The 20403-nt window shown below is 37.5% G+C and overlaps 2 protein-coding genes across 6 annotated transcripts; one reads left to right on the top strand and one right to left on the bottom strand.

Moving 5' to 3' along the window:
- Positions 1 to 571: 571 nt before the first annotated feature.
- Positions 572 to 1169, top strand: LOC119983895. The gene is made up of 3 exons (XM_038827635.1): positions 572 to 752; positions 872 to 922; positions 1018 to 1169. The coding sequence occupies exons 1-3, from the start codon at positions 587 to 589 to the stop codon at positions 1044 to 1046; spliced, it is 246 nt and encodes an 81-aa protein (XP_038683563.1). The 5' UTR covers positions 572 to 586; the 3' UTR covers positions 1047 to 1169.
- A 470-nt stretch (positions 1170 to 1639) lies between these two features.
- Positions 1640 to 19272, bottom strand: LOC119983737 (protein PHOTOPERIOD-INDEPENDENT EARLY FLOWERING 1-like). 5 transcript variants are annotated; one of them, XM_038827459.1, is made up of 20 exons: positions 18905 to 19272; positions 15749 to 15829; positions 15409 to 15516; positions 15150 to 15230; positions 14924 to 15012; positions 14664 to 14794; positions 14524 to 14576; positions 13521 to 13656; positions 13298 to 13351; positions 13153 to 13220; positions 12934 to 13068; positions 11838 to 11876; positions 10101 to 10169; positions 9865 to 9927; positions 6693 to 9780; positions 6188 to 6252; positions 6038 to 6105; positions 4017 to 4773; positions 2696 to 3216; positions 1640 to 2599 (listed from the first exon to the last, which is right to left on the bottom strand). In XM_038827459.1, exons 1-20 carry the CDS (start codon positions 18962 to 18964, stop codon positions 2152 to 2154), a joined length of 6114 nt encoding a protein of 2037 aa, XP_038683387.1. In that variant the 5' UTR covers positions 18965 to 19272; the 3' UTR covers positions 1640 to 2151. The 5 variants fall into 5 exon arrangements, with proteins under 5 accessions (XP_038683387.1, XP_038683388.1, XP_038683390.1 ...); XM_038827460.1 differs by lacking the exons at positions 14524 to 14576; positions 14664 to 14794; positions 14924 to 15012; ... (2 more) ...; positions 15749 to 15829; positions 18905 to 19272 and having other exon boundaries at positions 13298 to 13356; positions 13521 to 13621; XM_038827462.1 differs by lacking the exons at positions 13298 to 13351; positions 14524 to 14576; positions 14664 to 14794; ... (3 more) ...; positions 15749 to 15829; positions 18905 to 19272 and having other exon boundaries at positions 13146 to 13220; positions 13521 to 13564.
- Positions 19273 to 20403: the final 1131 nt, after the last annotated feature.

The following is a 20403-nucleotide window of genomic DNA, read 5'->3' as shown; positions in this document are numbered from 1 at the left end:
CTAAGTTATATGGAAGACCCAATAACCCCTCATCGATCAGTTGAAACCTAGACCGATGTCCAGTATAAGAAATAACACAGGTTGACGTTCGTGCAAACTGAGCTGAGCAAATACACATTTCACAAATTGTGATAATAGAAACACGGATACCCATAAGATTTGAATGCACGACTTTCCGTGTGCGCTAAGAGTTGCTGCGATCAAATTCACTACCTCAGTCAATGACCCATTGTTTCAATATATGATGTTGTTATACTTGTTTTCACATTTCTTATTTTACATTTTGATTTCTCATTTTATTCTCAATGTTGGATGGAGCGTGTGGTGGTGAAGTAATGAATTTTGGTAAATTAAGTAATCATTTATATTAAGAATGGTCCTTCCAAATTGTCTTCTTCACTCTTCAGTGGTTCACAGCCATGGTCGAGTACATGCGTATGTGACAGCCACTTTTTTTTATGGAAACAAAGGAGATAAAGTCAAAGTAGGCGGCTACCTCCAACAGAGCATGCATGGCATGTTGGTAGTTTAGACAAAATCGCAGGGCAATTCAGACCCATGCCTTCCATAAATTGAAAGGGCTCCGATGAGAGCAAAGGCCAAGGAAGGAAGGAAAGAAAAGATGATGGAGATGAAGAAGGTCATGGTTGCGGTGTTGATTGTGTGTACGATTTCTTCCAATTTGGAGACTGCTGAGGCTTCTGTATACGATTGCATGGATGCATGCACCACCGCCTGTGTCCAACCCAACAGTATGATCATTTTTTTCACTCTTTTTTTCCTCCTTTATACTTTCTGTATATGTTTTTGTAAAAGCAATTCTTGGAATGGGTGTGAGTTATTTACAGTATTTGATGCAATTGTATTGCAGCCAGGCTTATGCAGAGGTGTGAGCGCAAGTGCGATATCAGATGCAATCAAGGTAAACCCCACTTTTTGTTTTTCATTCATTGCTAGATTCGAATGTGTGCTTTTTCATCACGAATGTAGTCTGTGCCTGATGTCGTAATTAAGCAGATCTGAAAACTGAAGAGCCTGCTGTTTGAGTCTTCCAAGCAAGCAAAGAGGTCGTTGATATCCAAGGACTAGCATCAATTTTACAAAGATATCATGTAATAATGTAACGTCTTAAATGAAGAAATAAAATAGAGAGACTATGATTTGCAACCTTTTTCCTGTCCTGCAATTAGGGTTATGTTTGACTGTGATGGCTACAATGAATGCCTAGCTATTGCCGATCCCCAAGACGCCTTTGGTCAATGCTCAGAGCAATTGCAATGGTTACTATTTGTTGGGCTAGTAAAAATCAAAATAGGGTCTCACCTTTATTACATAAAAAATCAACTTAAACACGTCTTTCAATACAACCACATCAACAAAACACATCTCTCAATATAACCACATCAACAAAACACAAATTCCTATACATTTTTCCTTCCCACCCAATATAAAGGCCAACAAATTCTTATGCCCTCCATATTATCCATAATAACATATTTATTGGCACACACAAAATAACACCATTGCAAGTGCTCTCACACCAGATCCACTGTCTGTATATGTGTGCATATGTGTGTGTATATATATATATATATATATATGGACAGAGAGAGAAGGGGGGGAGAGGACAATTAAGAAGTTGAAATGAAAGGCTCCCACTTTTTAATGTAGAGAGCAAGAGAGAGAATTTACACGGTGTAACTAGAAAAACCGCTACACTTACACCACCATTTGCTTTCCTAATTCCTTTCTGCAAGGCAAACATGCCAAGATTTGTCTTCTAAACCAACAGCACTACAAAAATTGGCATGTGTCTTCCACAACCAAGAAACGTTCAATAAATAATTGTGTTACAATCTGTGTCCCTAAGTAGGGACTCCTACAGGATGGGAGGATGCCAATTCAGATTTTACCTCACAAGAACATAGTTTCCTGGCGTGAACAAAGGCCGAAAGTGAGAAGCCGTGGCCTCTTGCTTGGCGTCCAAAATGGTGCATTATATCCACCATGTCGCCTGAGCCAATTAATAGATATTGCCCAAGTTTGGCAATTCAAGAACCAGGACTGATTATGATGGAGAATCCCGGTCTACACATATGCCATGAAAACTTCAACCCAGGACATGAAAGTTCAAACTTCTGCATTAACTACCTACCTAAAATCAGTAAATTCTGCATTCAGTATATGATCATCAAGTCCTGAGGTTAAGCCAGGGACATACTGATGTTCGATGGATTCAAAATTCACCAAATCTGATGAAAGCACCTCATTCAAGCAAAAAGGAGAACTACTATCCAGATCGTCTATCCAATCATCATGGGCAATGGCTGGTGTCAGGTCAAACCGTAAATATGGATTGTTAGGTGCACCTGACACCATTGGCGGGAATGCACGCTCATTGAATGTCTCGCGTACCTCCATATGGTCTGGCGATGTCTTTTTCAACTTTGATTTAGGAGGTTTGATTGATTCTGTGGCAGAGAGTTTGTGTTTTCCCAGTGACTGTGACTTTGAAGCTGACCATGTCTTCATATCATTTGCAGCAAAGGCAGATGAAGCCCAATCCAGGCTACCTTCAAGACAAGCTCTTGATGAAGCCCTGAGAAAGAGTCGGTGTTTTATTAGCAACAAGATAGTCATGCCAAATTCTTTAGTTCATACCACAAGCATAATCCATAGTTGCACAAAGTAGTACCTTAAGCGGTTATCAGCAACATTTGTGGAAGCTCTAATATGGTGATGATCCATATCCTTATACACAGATGTGCTCAAATCTGTGCCAGATATTGATAAGTTCAGGGAATGTGGCAAAGGAAACATGTGGTCATCTTTCTCACAAAATTCCAGTGTTATCTCCAATTGTTCTTGGACAGCTGGGACATCTTCCATATGGCTGAAAATACGCAATCCAGTATCCTGTATTCTACAGCTGGCATCAAGGAGGGCTGCCGCTATTAACTTGCTACTCAGCCCTAAATTAGTGAATTTAATCCCTTTTGCGGGCTCCTTTCTCGTACTTTGCAATTTTGGGTTGATTGCAGAGCCAGAAAACTTTTCACCAAAAAGACCATTTTGAGATGATAAAATGCACTGCCGGCGAACAAAACGAGATGCTACCCTCCAGACAGATGAAAGCAGGGCAGTGAAGTGTCTCTGAAGAAGAAACTCATTATCTGGCTGCTCCATGGCAACTTGTAACAGCATTCGAATATTATCCTGGCACAAAAGAACAACAGATGGCAGGACTATCAAAAAAATGACTAAGATATTTATGACAAGGGAACATTTTAGTCTTGAGCTAATAGCCAATATCCCCTTCCAAATCACCAAATCTTAAGTTCAAAATAGAGGCAAATTTACCGAATCTCATTCAGCATACTAATCATGTTATGGTACTTGACAATGGTTTAATGTATCCAATAAATGGTGGTACATGCAAATGCACCAAAATATGCACTCAAAACTATAATTTTAAAATCTTAATCACACCGAAAGTTAAACGACTTATGAGTCCAGTGTACTTCCCTCTCGTCTAACAAAGTACTGGGTTTGAAACAAACTTACCTCAGGGATACACCACTTTGTATCAAAGTTTAAATGACATTAATATTAAATCCCACTGAAAAGTTAAGATCACCAGACCCAACATTTCCAGGAAAGAAAAAAGGGAAACATAGGTAGGAAATAAGGAAAATTGTAATTTTGTAGGTTTGTAAAATTCCTTTGCACAATTATTAACCACAAGAAACTTGTATTCTCTATTTGCTCTGATTCTCAGGTTCAGTCTAGCTATTCGTATGGATGCAAAACCCAAAGCCCATCCATAAATTGATGCTAGCCAGCTAGTGATATAACCAATTCTTCAGACAGAAAAAGATACAATTTACATTTATATCTGATTTTCTTATACTTACTGGGGGCAGCCAAGAAAGCAGACAAGGCCATAAGGGAGGAAGAGGGGCAAAAAGTAGAACAAGAAAATCAGAAATGACTGAAAGTGTCTAACTTTAGCCTACCTCGGTTACTTTAAGAAGAGCCTTTCCAGAGCCCGCATTGCCTGTCTTCTCATTTGTTTGATTGTCTGGAGCAGACAAAACATATTTTTGGACAAGTTCCCTAAACCTCTCGCAACAATGCACTGGATGGCGATATCTACCCCTATAAAACCCACCAGCAGACATTCCATACAGTATGTCACTAACCAGGCTCCAATGTGGGCCATACTCATGTACAACAGCACATAATATGGCATCCTCCTGTGACAACCAAAAATCAGGTGATGGAACACAATCTCTGGACCAAAGGTTTCCCTTCTTCAATTTCTCAGGTTTTATCATCAAAACCCGCTTTAATGGCATCGTAGTGATTGAAATCTTTCCACCCATTTTGCTTCTGCTCGAAGGTTTCTGCTCAAGATCAAGAACCATGCTTTCACAGGATTTTAGTTCCATAAAATTGTAATGCTGCTTCCCAGAATCTACATCAGGACCCTTTTTGGTTTTCTTTGACTTCTCTGAGCGCTTCTCTTCATCCAGATAAAATGTTAATTCACCCTTCTTACGTTTTTTCTGCATATTTGAGTTTGGTGAAACTATATCTGAATCTGTGACCTCATGAGAATCTAAATCTTCATCTACAGACATAAGTTCCATTGACTGCTCCTCTTTCAGATGTTTCAACTCAGAACTGAGAGATCCTTTCTTCAAGGATTTGAACTTGGCTTTCTTAGGTTTCTTCTTAGACTTGGGTTTAGGATCCCTTGACATTTCATTCCTGCAAAACACATATTTCATACCAAAAAAATCAGATTTAATTGTGAAAATAATCCACTCAGGTTCCATAAACAGAAGAATTATATAACAGGAAATTTTACAAGTTCAGATCAGACACTTTGTCGCACGGGACAAAAGACATCTTTCCATTGAAGGAATTCTACTACAGTCAAGTTGCACCATTAATTTATCCTCTCTTTTCACTCCCAGTCATTTTTCAAGATAACAATGCATCTACCTGTATGCATGCTAGCTTCCCCATAGTATATCATTTTGAAGAAATTAAACTGGCTCCACCTAAACTAAAATTATCCAAGCAACAAGAAAGAATTCTACATTGTTCATTCCCCGCACAGCACCTTGAAATAGGATTAACGTAAGAGCTTGATTCAATTTATGGGATTCAATGTGATCCTCTTCCTATTGACAATATTTAAAATCTATAGACAATCTTGGCCTATTTGCAAATCAACATTTAAAGTGAGGTCCAACTGAAATGTACTTTAAGAGATTAAAGTTCGACCCGAACCCTTAAGTTTTCCTTGTTTATATATAAAGTCAAAAGTCTTATGGCATGTGCTTTTATTCTTGAAACACCTTCTGTAGAACAAACTTTCTTTCAAAACATATACGCAGACCCATCATTACTTATATAAAAGAAATATGAGACACTCAATTTATTCCAGTGTTCGATTCCCTCTAGCAGAGCTTCTAGCTAACAACAAAAGCTCCCGATACACCAGAAAAGCCACCATCTACACTTTCTTTTCTAATACTTCTACTCTTTATCTTCATTTCCTTGAGAAATATTTATATTTTCATTCTAGTTAAATGAAACTTCCTGAAGTACTTTTAGCATTATGAGTCACCATCTCATTCTTTTTTGTTAAGCCTGTTTATTGTAGATGTATTTGGAACTAAGAAATATATCAACTATTCTGCTGAAAAAGAAATAGATCAACAAAATTTACCTTCCCCAAAATTTTTAGATTTACACATGATATTTAATAACAGTCATTTGTTAAATTTCCCATGCTAATAACTTTTTTTATTAAGCATTCAAGTTATTCTTAATTTTTAGGTTCTATTTACATCTGTAGTTATTTTCACGGTTCATAGAATCATACTCCTCTCAATCTGATGATCCATTTCCAGGGCCACTCAATAAATTCGATCTACTTCAACAACCATGCTCCTATAAGAACAACTAAAACATTACATCAGAAAAGTATGTATTTCTGGATATATTTAGACAGTAAACTTACATTGAATCAAAATTTCCATCATCTGTATCATCCTTCAATTTTGCCTCATATTCAAGGTCTTCCATCAACTACAGTGCACAAAACAAAAAATGAATCAGCTGAAATAAACTAAGCATTAAGAGAAAGGCATGTACATTAAACTCTACTTACTTGATGCTGAGCTAAGACCTCAACTTGCTGTCTGTACGCCTCGGTTGCAAAATCAGCATCCCATCCTGGAATTAGAAGACAATTTAGAAATTTAGCTCACATATTGAATCATGAATGTGATTATATTGTGTTTTTATCTCAAGATAAGAAGTATGAAAAGATATGCAATTTCTTGCACAACTAATAAGTTCATACGACACATTTGTACTGTACTACAAGTAAAGGACATTGGACATCCCACCCATATAAAACAGACATGCAGGTAGGCCATTCACTCTTCCCCTAAAAAGAAAGCTACTACTAGCATTATTTTTTTCCAATGGTGTCATAAGTAAGACTTTGAAGTCGAGATAAAGAACGGGAAGAAAAACACACTACAGAATTAAGATATCAACAAGTTGTGCTATGAAATTGCCAGTACCAGCAAAAACTCAACTAGAACATCATAAAAAAAAAGTATCATGAAGGTAGCGTCATAGGTAATAATTAGATTCTAATCACTTACTTTCATAAACAAGAGGTTCCTCATCATCGTCAATCTCAGCTTCAATCTCTTCCTTGTACTTCTCTATGCGATCAAGTTCCCACTCTGTGTCCTCAAAGCTAACTTGAGATTCTACAGCTGCTTTGTCTACAATTGGATCCCACAATTCCAGAAAACGTATTGCGTATCGATCAATTGGACGTAGTTGACTCTCAAATGATGATATAGCTTGCCCAGCCGCCGCTGCAGCTGCTGCCATCTGCTTAACATCAGCCAGCATGTCAACATCATCATCTTTGTCCGCAAAACTTAAAGCTTGCTCTTCATTATGACTATTCCCGTCTAACATCATCCCATCGTCTTTATCATACGTTATCATCAGGCTACCCTGATTCAGCGGCTCATCAGCCTTCAATTCATCCTCGTTAGCAAGTTCATCATCTTCTAGTCTCCCAATGGTTTCTTCTGCGAACTCTTGGTTGTCCACAGCCTCTTCCTCTTCAACTTTTTTCAGTGCCATGTAATCTGCTTCGTCTTCTACAAACTTCAAAGCCTCCTCCACATCCGCATTAGACACAGAAACCTCAACCCCATTATTGCAATTCTTTTCTTTCTGCATGTTCTTCATAGGAAGTGTTCTATGACCAGAGAACAGCTCCATAGGATCAAGTTTCTTGAAGAATTCAGTGTTGTAACCTCCACTCTGTATCACAAGATCATCAAGAGCGCGTTTCTGATTTGCTTTCTTCAATATGTTCTCTTCAATGGTGCTCTCACTAATTAACCTGTAGATATGCACTTCACGTGTCTGTCCTATCCGATGACATCGATCTTGAGCTTGCTGGTCCATGGCAGGATTCCAGTCGCTATCATAAAAGATAACTGTATCTGCCCCAACAAGGTTGATCCCAACTCCCCCACTACGGGTTGACAAAATAAAGAGAAAAATTTTGGGATTTGTGTTGAACCTCTGCATTAATGTTTGCCTCTCCTCTGGTGGAGTGGATCCATCTAAACGCATGTAAGTATAACCGTATAAATTAATGAAAGCCTCCAAGATATCAAGCATCTTTGTCATCTGGGTAAATATTAATGCTCGGTGACCTTCTGATTTCAATTTCCTTAACAAAATTGCCAATTCCTGCAACTTACCACAGTCAAACTGTATAAGTCGCCTGTCTGGGAAATATACTTGCTTCCGGACAAGTGCAGGTCTAATGGGTGACAGAAGCGGGGATAAGATTTCAGAGCATTTCTCCTTGTAACTTGGGTGCAGAAATACAGAAGTACCAGTTTTACTGCACCAACATAGAGGCGTTGGGGCTCGAGCTGCTGGGATTGCAAACATGAAGCTTTCGACAAGGTCAATCATCCGCTGGAAGCGTTCAACTGGCATAAGAATAGCAGCAGCAAGCTTAGAGGAATAAATGTAAGACACATGGCCAGCTTTTTGACAATGAATATCATCTACGGGATGATTTAGTGTGAGGAGATTCCGCAAGGTTGTTGAATACATTGGTTTTTTCTGGCACTTCAAGGAATTCCACCATGCAACAGATGCTGCCCTTTCCTTTGCTTGTCTAAGTCTCTCCTCCAAGACTGCCTTCCGTATGTCTTCAAAAATATTTGTGCCAGACAACTTCTTATGATGCTTATATCCACGCCCAATTTCTTCTGACACAAGCATGTCAGCTCTTCCTTCAATAAAGCTTGAGGGAGTAGCAATAGCTTTCACTTCATCACTCTCCCAAGAAGTCATGGTAAAATCATTATGAGTAGACACTAATCCCAAACCTTTAAGATCCACCAAAGAGAATGGCCCACGGGAAGTTATTGAACAAATAGAAGAACTCAACTGGATGTCCATACTGCTCATATCAAAAGAACTTACAATTGGACGACCCTCAAATAAGTCGGGATGATTGCAAACTTTACGTAGTTGCATAATAACACTAATCATTCCAAAAAAATTTGCACTTGCAAGGGTAGCTTGTGTCTCTGAGCTAGCAATGAAGTCCTCATACAAGTTCCGTTGCCTCTTTGAGAGTCGACAATATATCACATGCTCTTGCTTCCTAGGAAGCTGCTTTTCCACATCCCTTTTCAGCCGCCGAAGTATAAATGGACGGAGTACATTGTGAAGACGATCAACAATTTCTTTGTTCACTTTTTCCTGCCCCTCTACCATACCTGATATTGGATTACAGAACCAATCCTTGAATTCCTGATGAGACTGAAAGATGTGAGGCATTAAGAAATGCATTAATGACCAAAGTTCCATGAGATCATTCTGCAAAGGCGTACCAGTTAACAAAATACGCCTTTTTGAGTTAAAGTTCAGAAGTGTTTGCCATCTCTGGGACTTCCAATTTTTAATCAGATGAGCTTCATCCAGAATCAAGTATTTCCATTTCTTCCGCCTGAAGACTTTCGAGTCTTGTATAACCAGTCTATAAGTTGTTATGCAAATGTGAAACGAATTTGGTTTTAACCAACCTTGTCTCTTAACTTTGCGCTCTTTCGCACTCCCAAAGTAGGTTAGAATCTTAAAAGCAGGACACCATTTAAGAAACTCAGTTTCCCAGTTAAGCATGACACTTGTTGGTACCACAATGAGATGGGGACCCCATATTCCCTTATCACATGCCAGGTGTGCGAGTAGGGCAATCGTCATGATAGTCTTCCCAAGTCCCATTTCATCGGCTAGAATTCCATTTAATCTCTTTTCATACATTGTAACAAGCCAATCCAGGCCAATGTGTTGATACTCGCGAAGGGGGTGCTTCACAAGAAAAGGGAACTTTGTACGCACATTTGTTGTTGAGAATGTATTCCCTGTAGGTTGTGCAGATCTTGCAGCAGCAGCAGCATCAGCAATTCTATCCTCGTTCCCCCTTCCTTCTTCGAAATTACTCTCAGGGGCTGCCTCTTGTTCTTCTTCAAGAGGATGTGCAGCTTGCAGACATTCACGGGGTTCAACAACCTCATTGGTTGGCATATCCTGCTGCTTCATACCAGTGTCTTCATTAGCTGGAGAATCCACAAGGTCCTCAGATAAAGCAGAGGCATAGTCAGATTCATCCTCCGATGCTTCATCATAGTCAAAGTCCTATGAACATATGAAAATAATAAATTGAGAAACGACTGCATATAAACAACCCAATCTATGAGAAAAATATATACCTCAACCCACCTTTTTATACCTTGCAAGCAATTCTTCCAAAGGAACTTCACTCTCCTTTTGCAGTAGCGTAATCTGTAATCAGCAGCTTTCAGAAAACAGAAAGACAAATCGACAAATTATCTTAAACACTATTTGAAAAGAACCGTAATTACAATTGCTTCCATCAATAACACTAGGGGAATGAAGGTACAAGTACATAAGAACCTTTTTCAAAAGAACCGGTAAATATGTTCTTCCCTCTTTACCTCATCAAAGGGATTGTTTAAATCAGCTTTGGCCAGTTCCTCCTCCTCCAACAAGGTGGTCTCATCATCCTACAAATTGAAGGCGAAGTTAGCAAGCGAACGCGACAATGACATGTAGACCTAACTATTAGAGAATAATGTTGCTAAGGTAAGGACAATAGATCTTATCTTTTGAGGGGTTCAACATTCTCAAAAAAGCACATACGGATTATATATTCAGAAAGATCTAACATAAAAATATGATCCGATAAACATAAGTGCATGTCAACGGTTTACAGTGAGCGCACTGATTGAAATAGGAGAAAGGGAGGAGGAGCATAAAAAGCACCAAAAGTTCATGCAAGAACTTTTAGAGTATTAATGGCATATAACCACAGGATTCTCTGCAAACACCACTATAACGATGATCATTCCAATTATAAACATGATCGAGCTATTCAAGCATCATAAAATTCGTGTTACCACCTTATAATACTTTATTGGTGCTTATCATCCTCTCAAGAGGGTAGCAGTTCAAATCTGATCCCCCAACCCTCAGATCACCTTATAATACTTATTAGTCTATTTATGGGTATTACATAGCGGAAGAAATAACATGAAAGAAAATGAAGCAGATATTAAACCTTCTAGACAACTTGATTAGTAAGGTAACCCAATAGGCAATGATAGTTAACTATGTAGATCTGACATGCCAGCTACCAAAAGAAACATGATAAAAATAAGACACCATGCAAGGTTACAAAAGGTGCAAAGTTCAATTCCCCCCCCCCCCCCTCCCTTTAAAAATTAATAATATAACCCCACATAATTTATCAAGAAAGACCTTCCTACCCCATAAATCACTGAAAAATGTATCATTTCAAACAATCTCTGCTTCATTAAGAACCAAAAGTTTCAAAAAGCAAGTGTCGGCCGCAATAGGTCTCGATACCGTGGCAGCCCCATAACTGCAAGGCAGTTATTACCAGTTACTGCTTTATATAAAGGCATGTTAGCACTTATTACAGCACATATGTTACCTGCAATCATAAAAGATGGCATTTTCCCAGGCCACAAATGAAGAAAGCCCCATTAGGGTAACAAGAATAAGCTAAGCTCAGACCCGAATTTGGAGCTTTTCCATTAAACAAGAAAGCCTAAACTTCAACGAGTTAGGTTAGTTGTGCAGGCAAGAAATTCAAATATGCTGCTACTTATCCCAGTAGACAAAAAGGTCATTATGTTGTTTTCAACCAAAATAATGTCTACCCACCCCAGAGAAATAAGGAGTGGGTCAGAGGTATCTGCTCTCTCTAGCCAAAGGTATTGCTTCTTTCTTAACCACTAAAGGCTTGTAAAATGCCTCATCCATACCTGTCTCATTAGTTATCATCTTTTTGGATATTCACACCTTAAAATCCAGGTTATTGAATTCCTCTTAGTTATTATGATATTTGTTTACCATGTACGGGTCTATGGCAGTACCCTCAACCCAACGGAAAGTCATATGAAAATCATAGAAAACTTGAGCTCAGCTGGCTAGCTCAACAAGTGGTAATTAACTTGAGCTTTAATAACATTTTAGGGCTCAAGACAGCTTGAGCTCAAGTTAAACACAATTATAAGCTCAAACCAACCCTCTGCTAGACTATAGCCCTCATCACTCCCACCTTTTTTACAACATAAGACATTGGGATACGAAAACCATGACAGGGCAATATGCCAATATCATAAAATTTGAGTTAGCAAAAAACATACCATCTCTTCTCCAGTAGCCAGAACAAAATCGACATCTTCCTGTATTTTTTAGAAACAAGTAAATAAAACACAAAATAAGACAGAATTAGCGCGCTATAAACAATAAATAAACAAGAAAATTGAAAGATAAGATGGATAATAGGACTACTGACGGATCAAGTAGAATACCAAATACGTTAAGAGTAACAGTGTAGGCACAGAACACTAGAAATATACCAAAATCATCGAAGTTGGAGGGAAGTATATGACTTTTTTTCAGAGCATGGAACCTCTCCAAGGACGGGTAACATTGAACCCACCGCTACATGGTAGAATCCCAATACTGTTCTTTTGAATAATAAAAGAATTTATCAACAATGACAATAAGGGAGCACCTAATTACCTATCAAGTCCCAAGTACACAGGAAGCTATTTAAAAGAAATACAATAAAAAAACTTCAATTTTTATCTGCATCATAGTTGCCAAGAGACAAAAAAACACAAGCTGTAAAGCCATCTTCTTTTGCTTTCTTTTACATATAAAATATCTTATAAATTATTCGCTTATATTCCTCACTATTATATCTCATCTTCCTTGACAACATCACACCAAAACCCCCCACAAAAATAGCATATTTCCTAGCTCACATTTTTTCCAGAAATTGAAAAAGTTTCTGCAGCCGCTATTTTAAGTTAAAACATAAAAAAACACTTGTAGGCCAGAAAATTCATAAAAAAACACTAGCAGGCCAGAAAATAAAAATCTTTCCCGCATCATTTCACATACATAAAAAAAAGGCAAAACAGGCTAAGAAAACATATCATCCAACACCTTCTCTAAAAGCGCAAATGTAAAAAAAATAAGTGCAACATCTAATTTCATCTTTGGAACAAGGGGAAAAAAAGGAGATAACAAGTAGGAATATTAATTTAAATGTTAACAATACATCATGGAAAGCTCGATCAAATTTTAACATGTTAGTTTCACCTATTACTCCTAACTCTATTTGCATTGTTAATCAAAATCATGAACACATCTTACATATTCCCTTACAAATATATCTTGCGTACAAAGACCATGAATTTAATAACTGAAACACAAAAAATTATACCTTACCTGGTCATCACCAAAGTCAAAGAGCACACGTTCTCTGTCTGCTTTCCCAGAAATATTAGACAGATTTTTTGAATGACATAATCCATCTTCTGCTTTATGGTTTTCAGAGTTAAGTTCGGCACAATTATTTTCATCCTATAATTCAAGAATAAATATTACGTTGAGCCCGTGACTGGCTTTGCTATTCAACAATAACAACCATAAACACATACAACTTACACAACGACGACCAGTAATAGCAACTGAGCTACTTGTGTCAATCACGCTGGCAAATGAATCTTCCTTGCCTGCAGAACACAATCTCCCATGATCTTTGGCACAGTCACACAGCTTACGGTAAACATGGTCAATTAACAGTTCTTACCCTTCCCATAATCCACTCCCATGTGAGATGGTTCAGCTCCATTTTCACCCTTTTCTGTACTGGGAATAAATTATGTAGTTACAATGGAGGGCAACACAATCAATCAAATCAGAATTTCTAAGTAGCCAAAAACTTGGCAGGAAGGGGAAGAGAAAGCCTAAATATGTCAAAATTCCCACCATTCATCATGTCAAGTGATCATTATTGCTCAACATGAACTCACCTTCGCCCACAGCATAACGTTTGAGTAATTCCTCAAGAGGAAGATCTACTTCACTTCGCAAAGCTGCCAGTTCTTCCTGCCTTTCTTCTTCAGTTATAAGAGCCTCATCGTCCTCAATAGTTTGCTCATCATCTTCCTAAAACAGAACCATTTCACAAGAGAATATTTGTAATTGACTGCAGATTCAATGAGATGCACGAAAGAAAAATAATAATAATAAAAAATAAATAAAAAGAAGGCAGTGTCTTTCTCATATTACCAAAAGGTGTTCAAAGATCATGGCTGCGTACAAACACGAGACACCGACATGGAAATTGAGCATATTCAGTATTGACTACCAAAACTAATCATATAGACATTTCAACTATATATTGAGGCAGAACACAAAGCGTGAATCTGAGCTCAAGCTCAATTTTAAAAATTTGGCAATTTATCGGTATTTTTATAGTAGCAGATATGTAATTCCACATTTTTCAGGCAATAGTCCTTAGTTTAGCAAGTCAATGTCTTAGTCGAGTTTATGTTAGGGCTTTAGTTGGTTATTTAGTCTTTCAATAAGTTCCTTTAAAATGACACAAGAAAGCAGCTGTGCAATAATTTGTTTGCAGTTTTTTAAAGGTAATTCATGCACCATATTACATTCCTCTTTTAACTCAAAAATTCTTCAAAAATACTGGATAGAAGATCTGCAATATTAGAGATAAAAGTCTGAAAGGTTCCAAATCCGTATAGCAAACATACAAGACTTTAACGGGAGCCTATTAAGGTTTTGCAACTGAATCGTTCATGCTCATTCCCAGCCCAATTCCTGCCTGAGTCTTTCCAGAGTAACAAGAGGCCCCAACCAATTCTCCTTACTATTTCCAACAGGGTTCTTAGACTACAACAGAGGCTCAGGCTACACAAGCTTTAAGATAAAGATATTTCTAACAAAAAAATGCTAATTATAAAGGGAGGGAGGGAAGGAGGGAGGGGGCGGAGAAGAAGAATAAGCAAGACTCACTGTTTCATCTTCAGATTGAATGTCAAAATCTTCATCAACATCTGGAGGAGGCACTGTAACAACCATGTGACATAATCTAAGAAGTAAATACAACCTCTTTGACGAAGTAACCATTCCTTAAAAGAAAATGTTCTCCTTACCAGTATTTAATTCCACAGGTTCATTACCAACATTTAGTTCTGCAGTTTCATTAGTATCAACCACTTCTTTGTGTGGAGCATGTTGTTGCAGTGGTTTATCAACAAGATTTTCTGCTAACATTGTTGAGTACCTAAAATATTCCGTTATGGCATCAACGTCCCCGAAACACATCCAAATATAAAGTAATAAAACATTATTTAACTTGCATATAAAACAAAATCTCTAAGAAAATATATAGCGGGAAAATATATATATATACCTCTCAGTTTGGCCTAAGAGAAACTCAAGCTGTTTATCAAGTGCCTTTTTCTTTTTCTCATCAAGCTCCATCTGATGCTTGTAATGCACCTGGAATCATAATTTTGTGTAGAGTAACCACGTTTGAGACAAAAAAAAAAGAAGGAAGGACCAAAGGAATTTCCCAGAGAATCAAGTGGTAGGTGAAGTTTTGAGAGTGGTTTATAGATGAATATAGATTCACTTACCAGCTTCTCTATTTTCATCCAGAACTTTTTTACGTCTTTCGAAATATTAAGTGCAATTTTTCGCAGCCGGAGCTCTTCTTCCTGACATAGCAATGTTGATTTGCACAAATAACCAAAGGAGAAGAAAAAAAAACTCATATGAAGCTCCATGAATTTAAATTGAACAAAACCTCAATCTATCATTACCATGTCAAATATTCTTATATTTAACCAGTTATATGATATAGATAGCAGCACTATAAGAAGGAAGTGACAGAACCTTAAGTTTTTTTTCTCCCCTAGTAGCCTGATCCAACATCCCCTTGCTAGCTCTTAAAGCAACCTTCTTTGCCTGAGCCAGTTTCCATTTCCTCTCAGACTCAAAGTCCTGCAAGCAACTAGTCAGTTAGTGACAAAAGGTGCAAAATAATATCTAATATTTCAACTGTTGCAGTCATCCATTTTTCTGGCAGATATCTGTCACTTTAGTGGAGATGATAATATATATCAATAGATATATATTGACAAATGTCTGTCCACATACAACAAGCTGAATGCTTAATAAGTTCCCAATACTGAAAAAGAATACACATTTAAAGCAAGAACTCCTGCACGATTACCTTTGACAACCAAAGCATCTCTTCAAGCACATGATCCCAATGAGTTTTAGGGCGACGAGGTTCTTTAGGAGCTTCAGGCACCTACAACCAAGTTACCATGAAAGAGTCAATACAATTGGAAGCTCAGAATAGAAAAGTATTAAAAAATGTCAGCCAAAAATGAACTCAAAAGCATGAAGGATTCTTCCATTACTCAAAATACTCAGATACTCCACAGTGCAATGGAAATTTTGCATCACTAACAAACCATTTCAAACAAAAAATTCCCCCAATGAAGCTCTTTTTTTTTTGCACTGGAGAATTTTATTAGAGCACATGGCAGTGCAAGCAAGACCATAACAGAGAGGCAATGCTAATAGCCTCTAAGAGATTGCTATAAGATCTAGTACAATAGAGCTTTAAAACATTAAAACAGGTTACAAGGAATCTCTCTATGAAGGTCTTAATCTTCTTGAAAATGCTATTATTTAGTTCTTAAATGAAACAATTTTTCAAATGTTAATTGGAATATGAACATTTGGATCAAAGCATCCCCAGATATTGATATTTTTAAGTATTGGTTACGTCAACTACTTGTCTATCATAATCACATTTAGATGCTTGAAAGACGTTTTACATTTGTCAATGTTAGAATATGTATAAATGATCTAAATGCCCAACCTAACAAGCTAACTTATTGGGTTGGATTACAAAGTAACTAATCTTAACAGGGTATAGGAGCAAGAGGTCTTAGGTTCAAACCCTAGATTATGCATTTTAAACCCCCATTTGTTGTTGCCCCAAGTGTGATCCTTTGTTGTGCATGTGTTGAGCTGTCGGAGTGTCCACCTGAGGGGAGTGTTAGAATATGTATAAATGATGTGAAATGCGTCAACCTAATAGTTTATAGTGTTGGATGGCAAAATAACTAATCTTAACATGATCCTTTGTTGTGCATGTGTTAAACTCTCCTTTGTTGTTGCCTCAAGTATGGGCTAGTGTTAAGCCTTGTTTGTTATTTGTTATGCACATGTTGGGCCATTAGAATTGTCCAACCCAAACCAACAAGTTAACTTATTGGGTTAATGGCAAAGTAACTAAACTTAACAGTCAACATATCGGTCACTCTTACTAAAGATAAGTAAATTGGGTCTCATCCTATTATAAGTTAAAAATAATAATGTAAAAGCATATTCTAATATAAAATATAATTTCTAATTATGAAGAGAGCCGGATCTCATGTAGATACAAGAAAGGAAAGCCTCATTTCATGAGAAATTCTAGCATGTTGATTAGGTTATGCTACACGAATTCATGAGAAAATGTTAGTTGGAATCCACCACGAGTTTTCCTAAGCCACTCATCTTGCTTCAGTCTATAACCATGCTCTTCAGTCTCAGCTAATCCTATAATGTATGTATATATTTTTGTCCCTACAATCCATGTACTAAAGTCAACCCTCTCTTCTCTTTTTAGTATCTCCTATTTGAATTCTCTTTATTTTTCTCACAAGGGAGCCCAAACATCTCTACATCATGCAAGCCCAAATACTCTTACGGTCTTACCCTCTTCTCTCCCATTATTTTTTATCGGAGCTACAAGTCCAGATCTAATAGTCTTATATCTTCTCCTACCATTCATTGCATTACCACACATCCAATCACCAGCAATGCATTGGAAAATTCAAAAATACTAACTCCTGCATAATATGAGAGTACCCCAATGAGTAAGACTTATAGCAACTGATTGTCCATAAACAGCAGCCTAAAAAATTTCCAGTTCTATCACATGATTCAGGAGAAAATTGGTTTTAATCACACAAATGCTAGGTAGTACGTGGGAATTAAACGACAAACTCAACGTTGAAACTAGAAAAGTTTATTCTGCAACATAGAATATTCCTTTGATATCATCTTACAATGTGTGATCTAATCAAAAACCCTTCCCTTTCATACCATATCCATCAAAGAACACCCATCTGAGTATCTGACTCATTGTTACTTATGCAAACAGTTCAAAATCCAATTGAGTGTTGCATTAAATCCTTTCCAGTGAGTGAAATTAACTCATAATTTAACTCCCCATTCAAATGAAACCATGGTCAGAATAAATATATATGTACTAAAGGTCCATACCAGCACTGAAACCACCGACAACGCACAATGTCATTTCCTGTTTTTCTGATACATCTTGCAATTTATGTCAACTAAAATTTCCAACAGATAGACAGCAGCTAACACAACTTTTCTTTCATGAAACCACTTTATTTACCACCATCTACATGATCATCCAATTTGCCTCTCTCTCAGATGCTATTTCAAATAACATTTTGAGATATAGTTTTGCATGTCAGTAACTTCTACTCAAAACAAATTATAGCCAATCCATTATCGAAACCGAGACCAAAAGACAAACAAGTACATATTCAGACATTTACCAGCCATGATGGATTCTAAAGTACATCCAATGATTAGAAACTTATGAAGCTTAAAACGTCCACCATTATATTTATCAGACGGCAAAAAAATCAACTTCAACTATTGAATTCAGATGCAAGGTCAGAAAGCAAAGCTTTAATAAGTTGCACTTGCTTCATAAGAATTTCCAAGTTTTTGTTCGTCCACAGGCTAATGGCACAGTGGTAGAGTTTCAAGAGTGTAACTAGAGGTCACTTGTTCAATTCCTGAAAACATCCTCTCCACATATACGTACATCCTGACTGTCTGCGACCCCCACCTATTGCGGGAGCCTTTACCTTGTTTGCATTTCAGACAGCACACCCTAGACACTGAGTTTCCACTCCAGAACACTACAAAAAATCGTGATGGAAAAGGTTTCCTGGATCAAATGGCATTAGTATTCTTCACATTCCTTTGCACTTCCAAATTATCTTCTTATTTACTTACACAAAAACACAAAACGGTAGAGCTCCTCCGTACATTGTCCATTTAACCATCTATCATTCCAACTCCACCCAAAAATATTAACATATTCCAAACACCAAAAGCATTCTCAACGAATTTTCAAAACACCAATTATACCATTCCTTCAAAATTAGCTCTTTAAAGCTCAAAAAAAGGTATAAGCATACATGCATGCATACACACACATTTATACATGCTCTATGTGAGGGAACATATATGTGTGTGCATGTATAAGAGAAAAAGAAGAAGGGACCTTTTGGCGGCGAGCTCGGGTCTCGTGATCGAGCCTGGACCTCGGTACCTTAGAAGCCATCTCTGATTATGTTCTTCCACAGGCAGTAGCAAGCCTCCTGTTATAATATCAAAGACATGTCACTGCCCGAGACGATGCAGACAAAGACGGTGGGAGTCGACCGACTGAAGTGGAAACCGGCCGACGCCAGAACTCTGTTACGAACCAACGTTTCTTCGTGACACGGCTCGTTGCATAGAAAAAATGCGAGGGCAGGTTAAGTAAATTCTTTAATCTTTCTGTTGCGTTGGTTAGGGTTCCAGATTTGTCCAGTTCTTCTTCTTCGTTTCTCGTCGGAGATGAAGATTGTGTTCGCTTCCTTTTGGGTTCCTATTCTATGCGTGCATTATCACGGGTTTACGATGTGCCACCACTAAAATTGATGTCTTCAAATGGGCCGGACCGATCAAAGCCCAGTTGGGAACGGTAGAAGGGTCTAAACTCTAAAGTCTGAGCCCACTAAAATGATGAGCTTTCCAAGTTTCGTATTTGTTGGCCTTTATTTTATCAACACACCATTAATAGACTTTATTAAATTTACACATAAATTAATCACGACTCAACATTCTCCTCCCTCACCGAATAAATCTATTCCCACTATCAATGGAAAGATCTACAAAGCAGTATTCAAAGCTAACTCCAGCTTTATTTTCTTCCAAGAAAAAAACGAAAATTCGACTCCATTTTGAGTTGCAGACTTGCAGGGGATAGGGGGCATAGTAATCAAAGGTTCAAGTCCATGCAAAGTAATCTCTAGAAAGAGAAACAAGTCAAGTGTGGGGAGAAATCCCTGATTCTTTGATCTGACCGACTAAATTGATCAACGACGGGAATGCTTTTTATTTTCACTTGAGCTTCTCTGGTCCTTTGTCTTTGACGAAGATGAACTGAGCATGTTGTCTTCCGACTTTGTATCCTAACTCACGACAAACTCCCTCTAGATCGCAAAGTGAAAAACATTGGCCTTTATCCATAAGATCTGGCCCTTGGCCTTCCTCCATGAGATCTGGAACTTGGCCTTGGCCTTTGATGAGAAACGGTGGCCTTAATCCTGGGAGATTAAGCTGCTTTTGTTTTTGTTTAAGGGAAAATCTTGGCGTTGCAAGAAGAGAACAGAGGTAATGATGTAATATATTTGTCAATATAAACTTAGTAATCTTGTGTAAATTTAGTAGTCTATAATTAAGTATGTAAAAGTTATTTATTTTTAATTTTTAATTTAAAGATTAAATATTTATATAAGTTAAAAAAATTAAATAATATAAGGATAATATTTTTATGATGTGTAGATAAATTTTTCATTATTTATTTATTTTAACACAAAATGATGATGAGCTGGGCCACCATCCCTAATGCTCTACTAGGCTACTAGCCCACATTATAAAAAAGTCAAAACGTTTGAAAAAAGCAAGACAAGGACAATTCAAACACATACGGCATCCAAGAATGCATCAATTTGT

The sequence above is a fragment of the Tripterygium wilfordii genome, chromosome 18 (assembly GCF_013401445.1).
Source record: "Tripterygium wilfordii isolate XIE 37 chromosome 18, ASM1340144v1, whole genome shotgun sequence".
Taxonomy (NCBI): Eukaryota; Viridiplantae; Streptophyta; class Magnoliopsida; order Celastrales; family Celastraceae; genus Tripterygium; species Tripterygium wilfordii.
The sequence above is the reverse complement of the archived record's forward strand: the minus strand, read 5'-3'. Positions and strand labels throughout refer to the sequence as shown.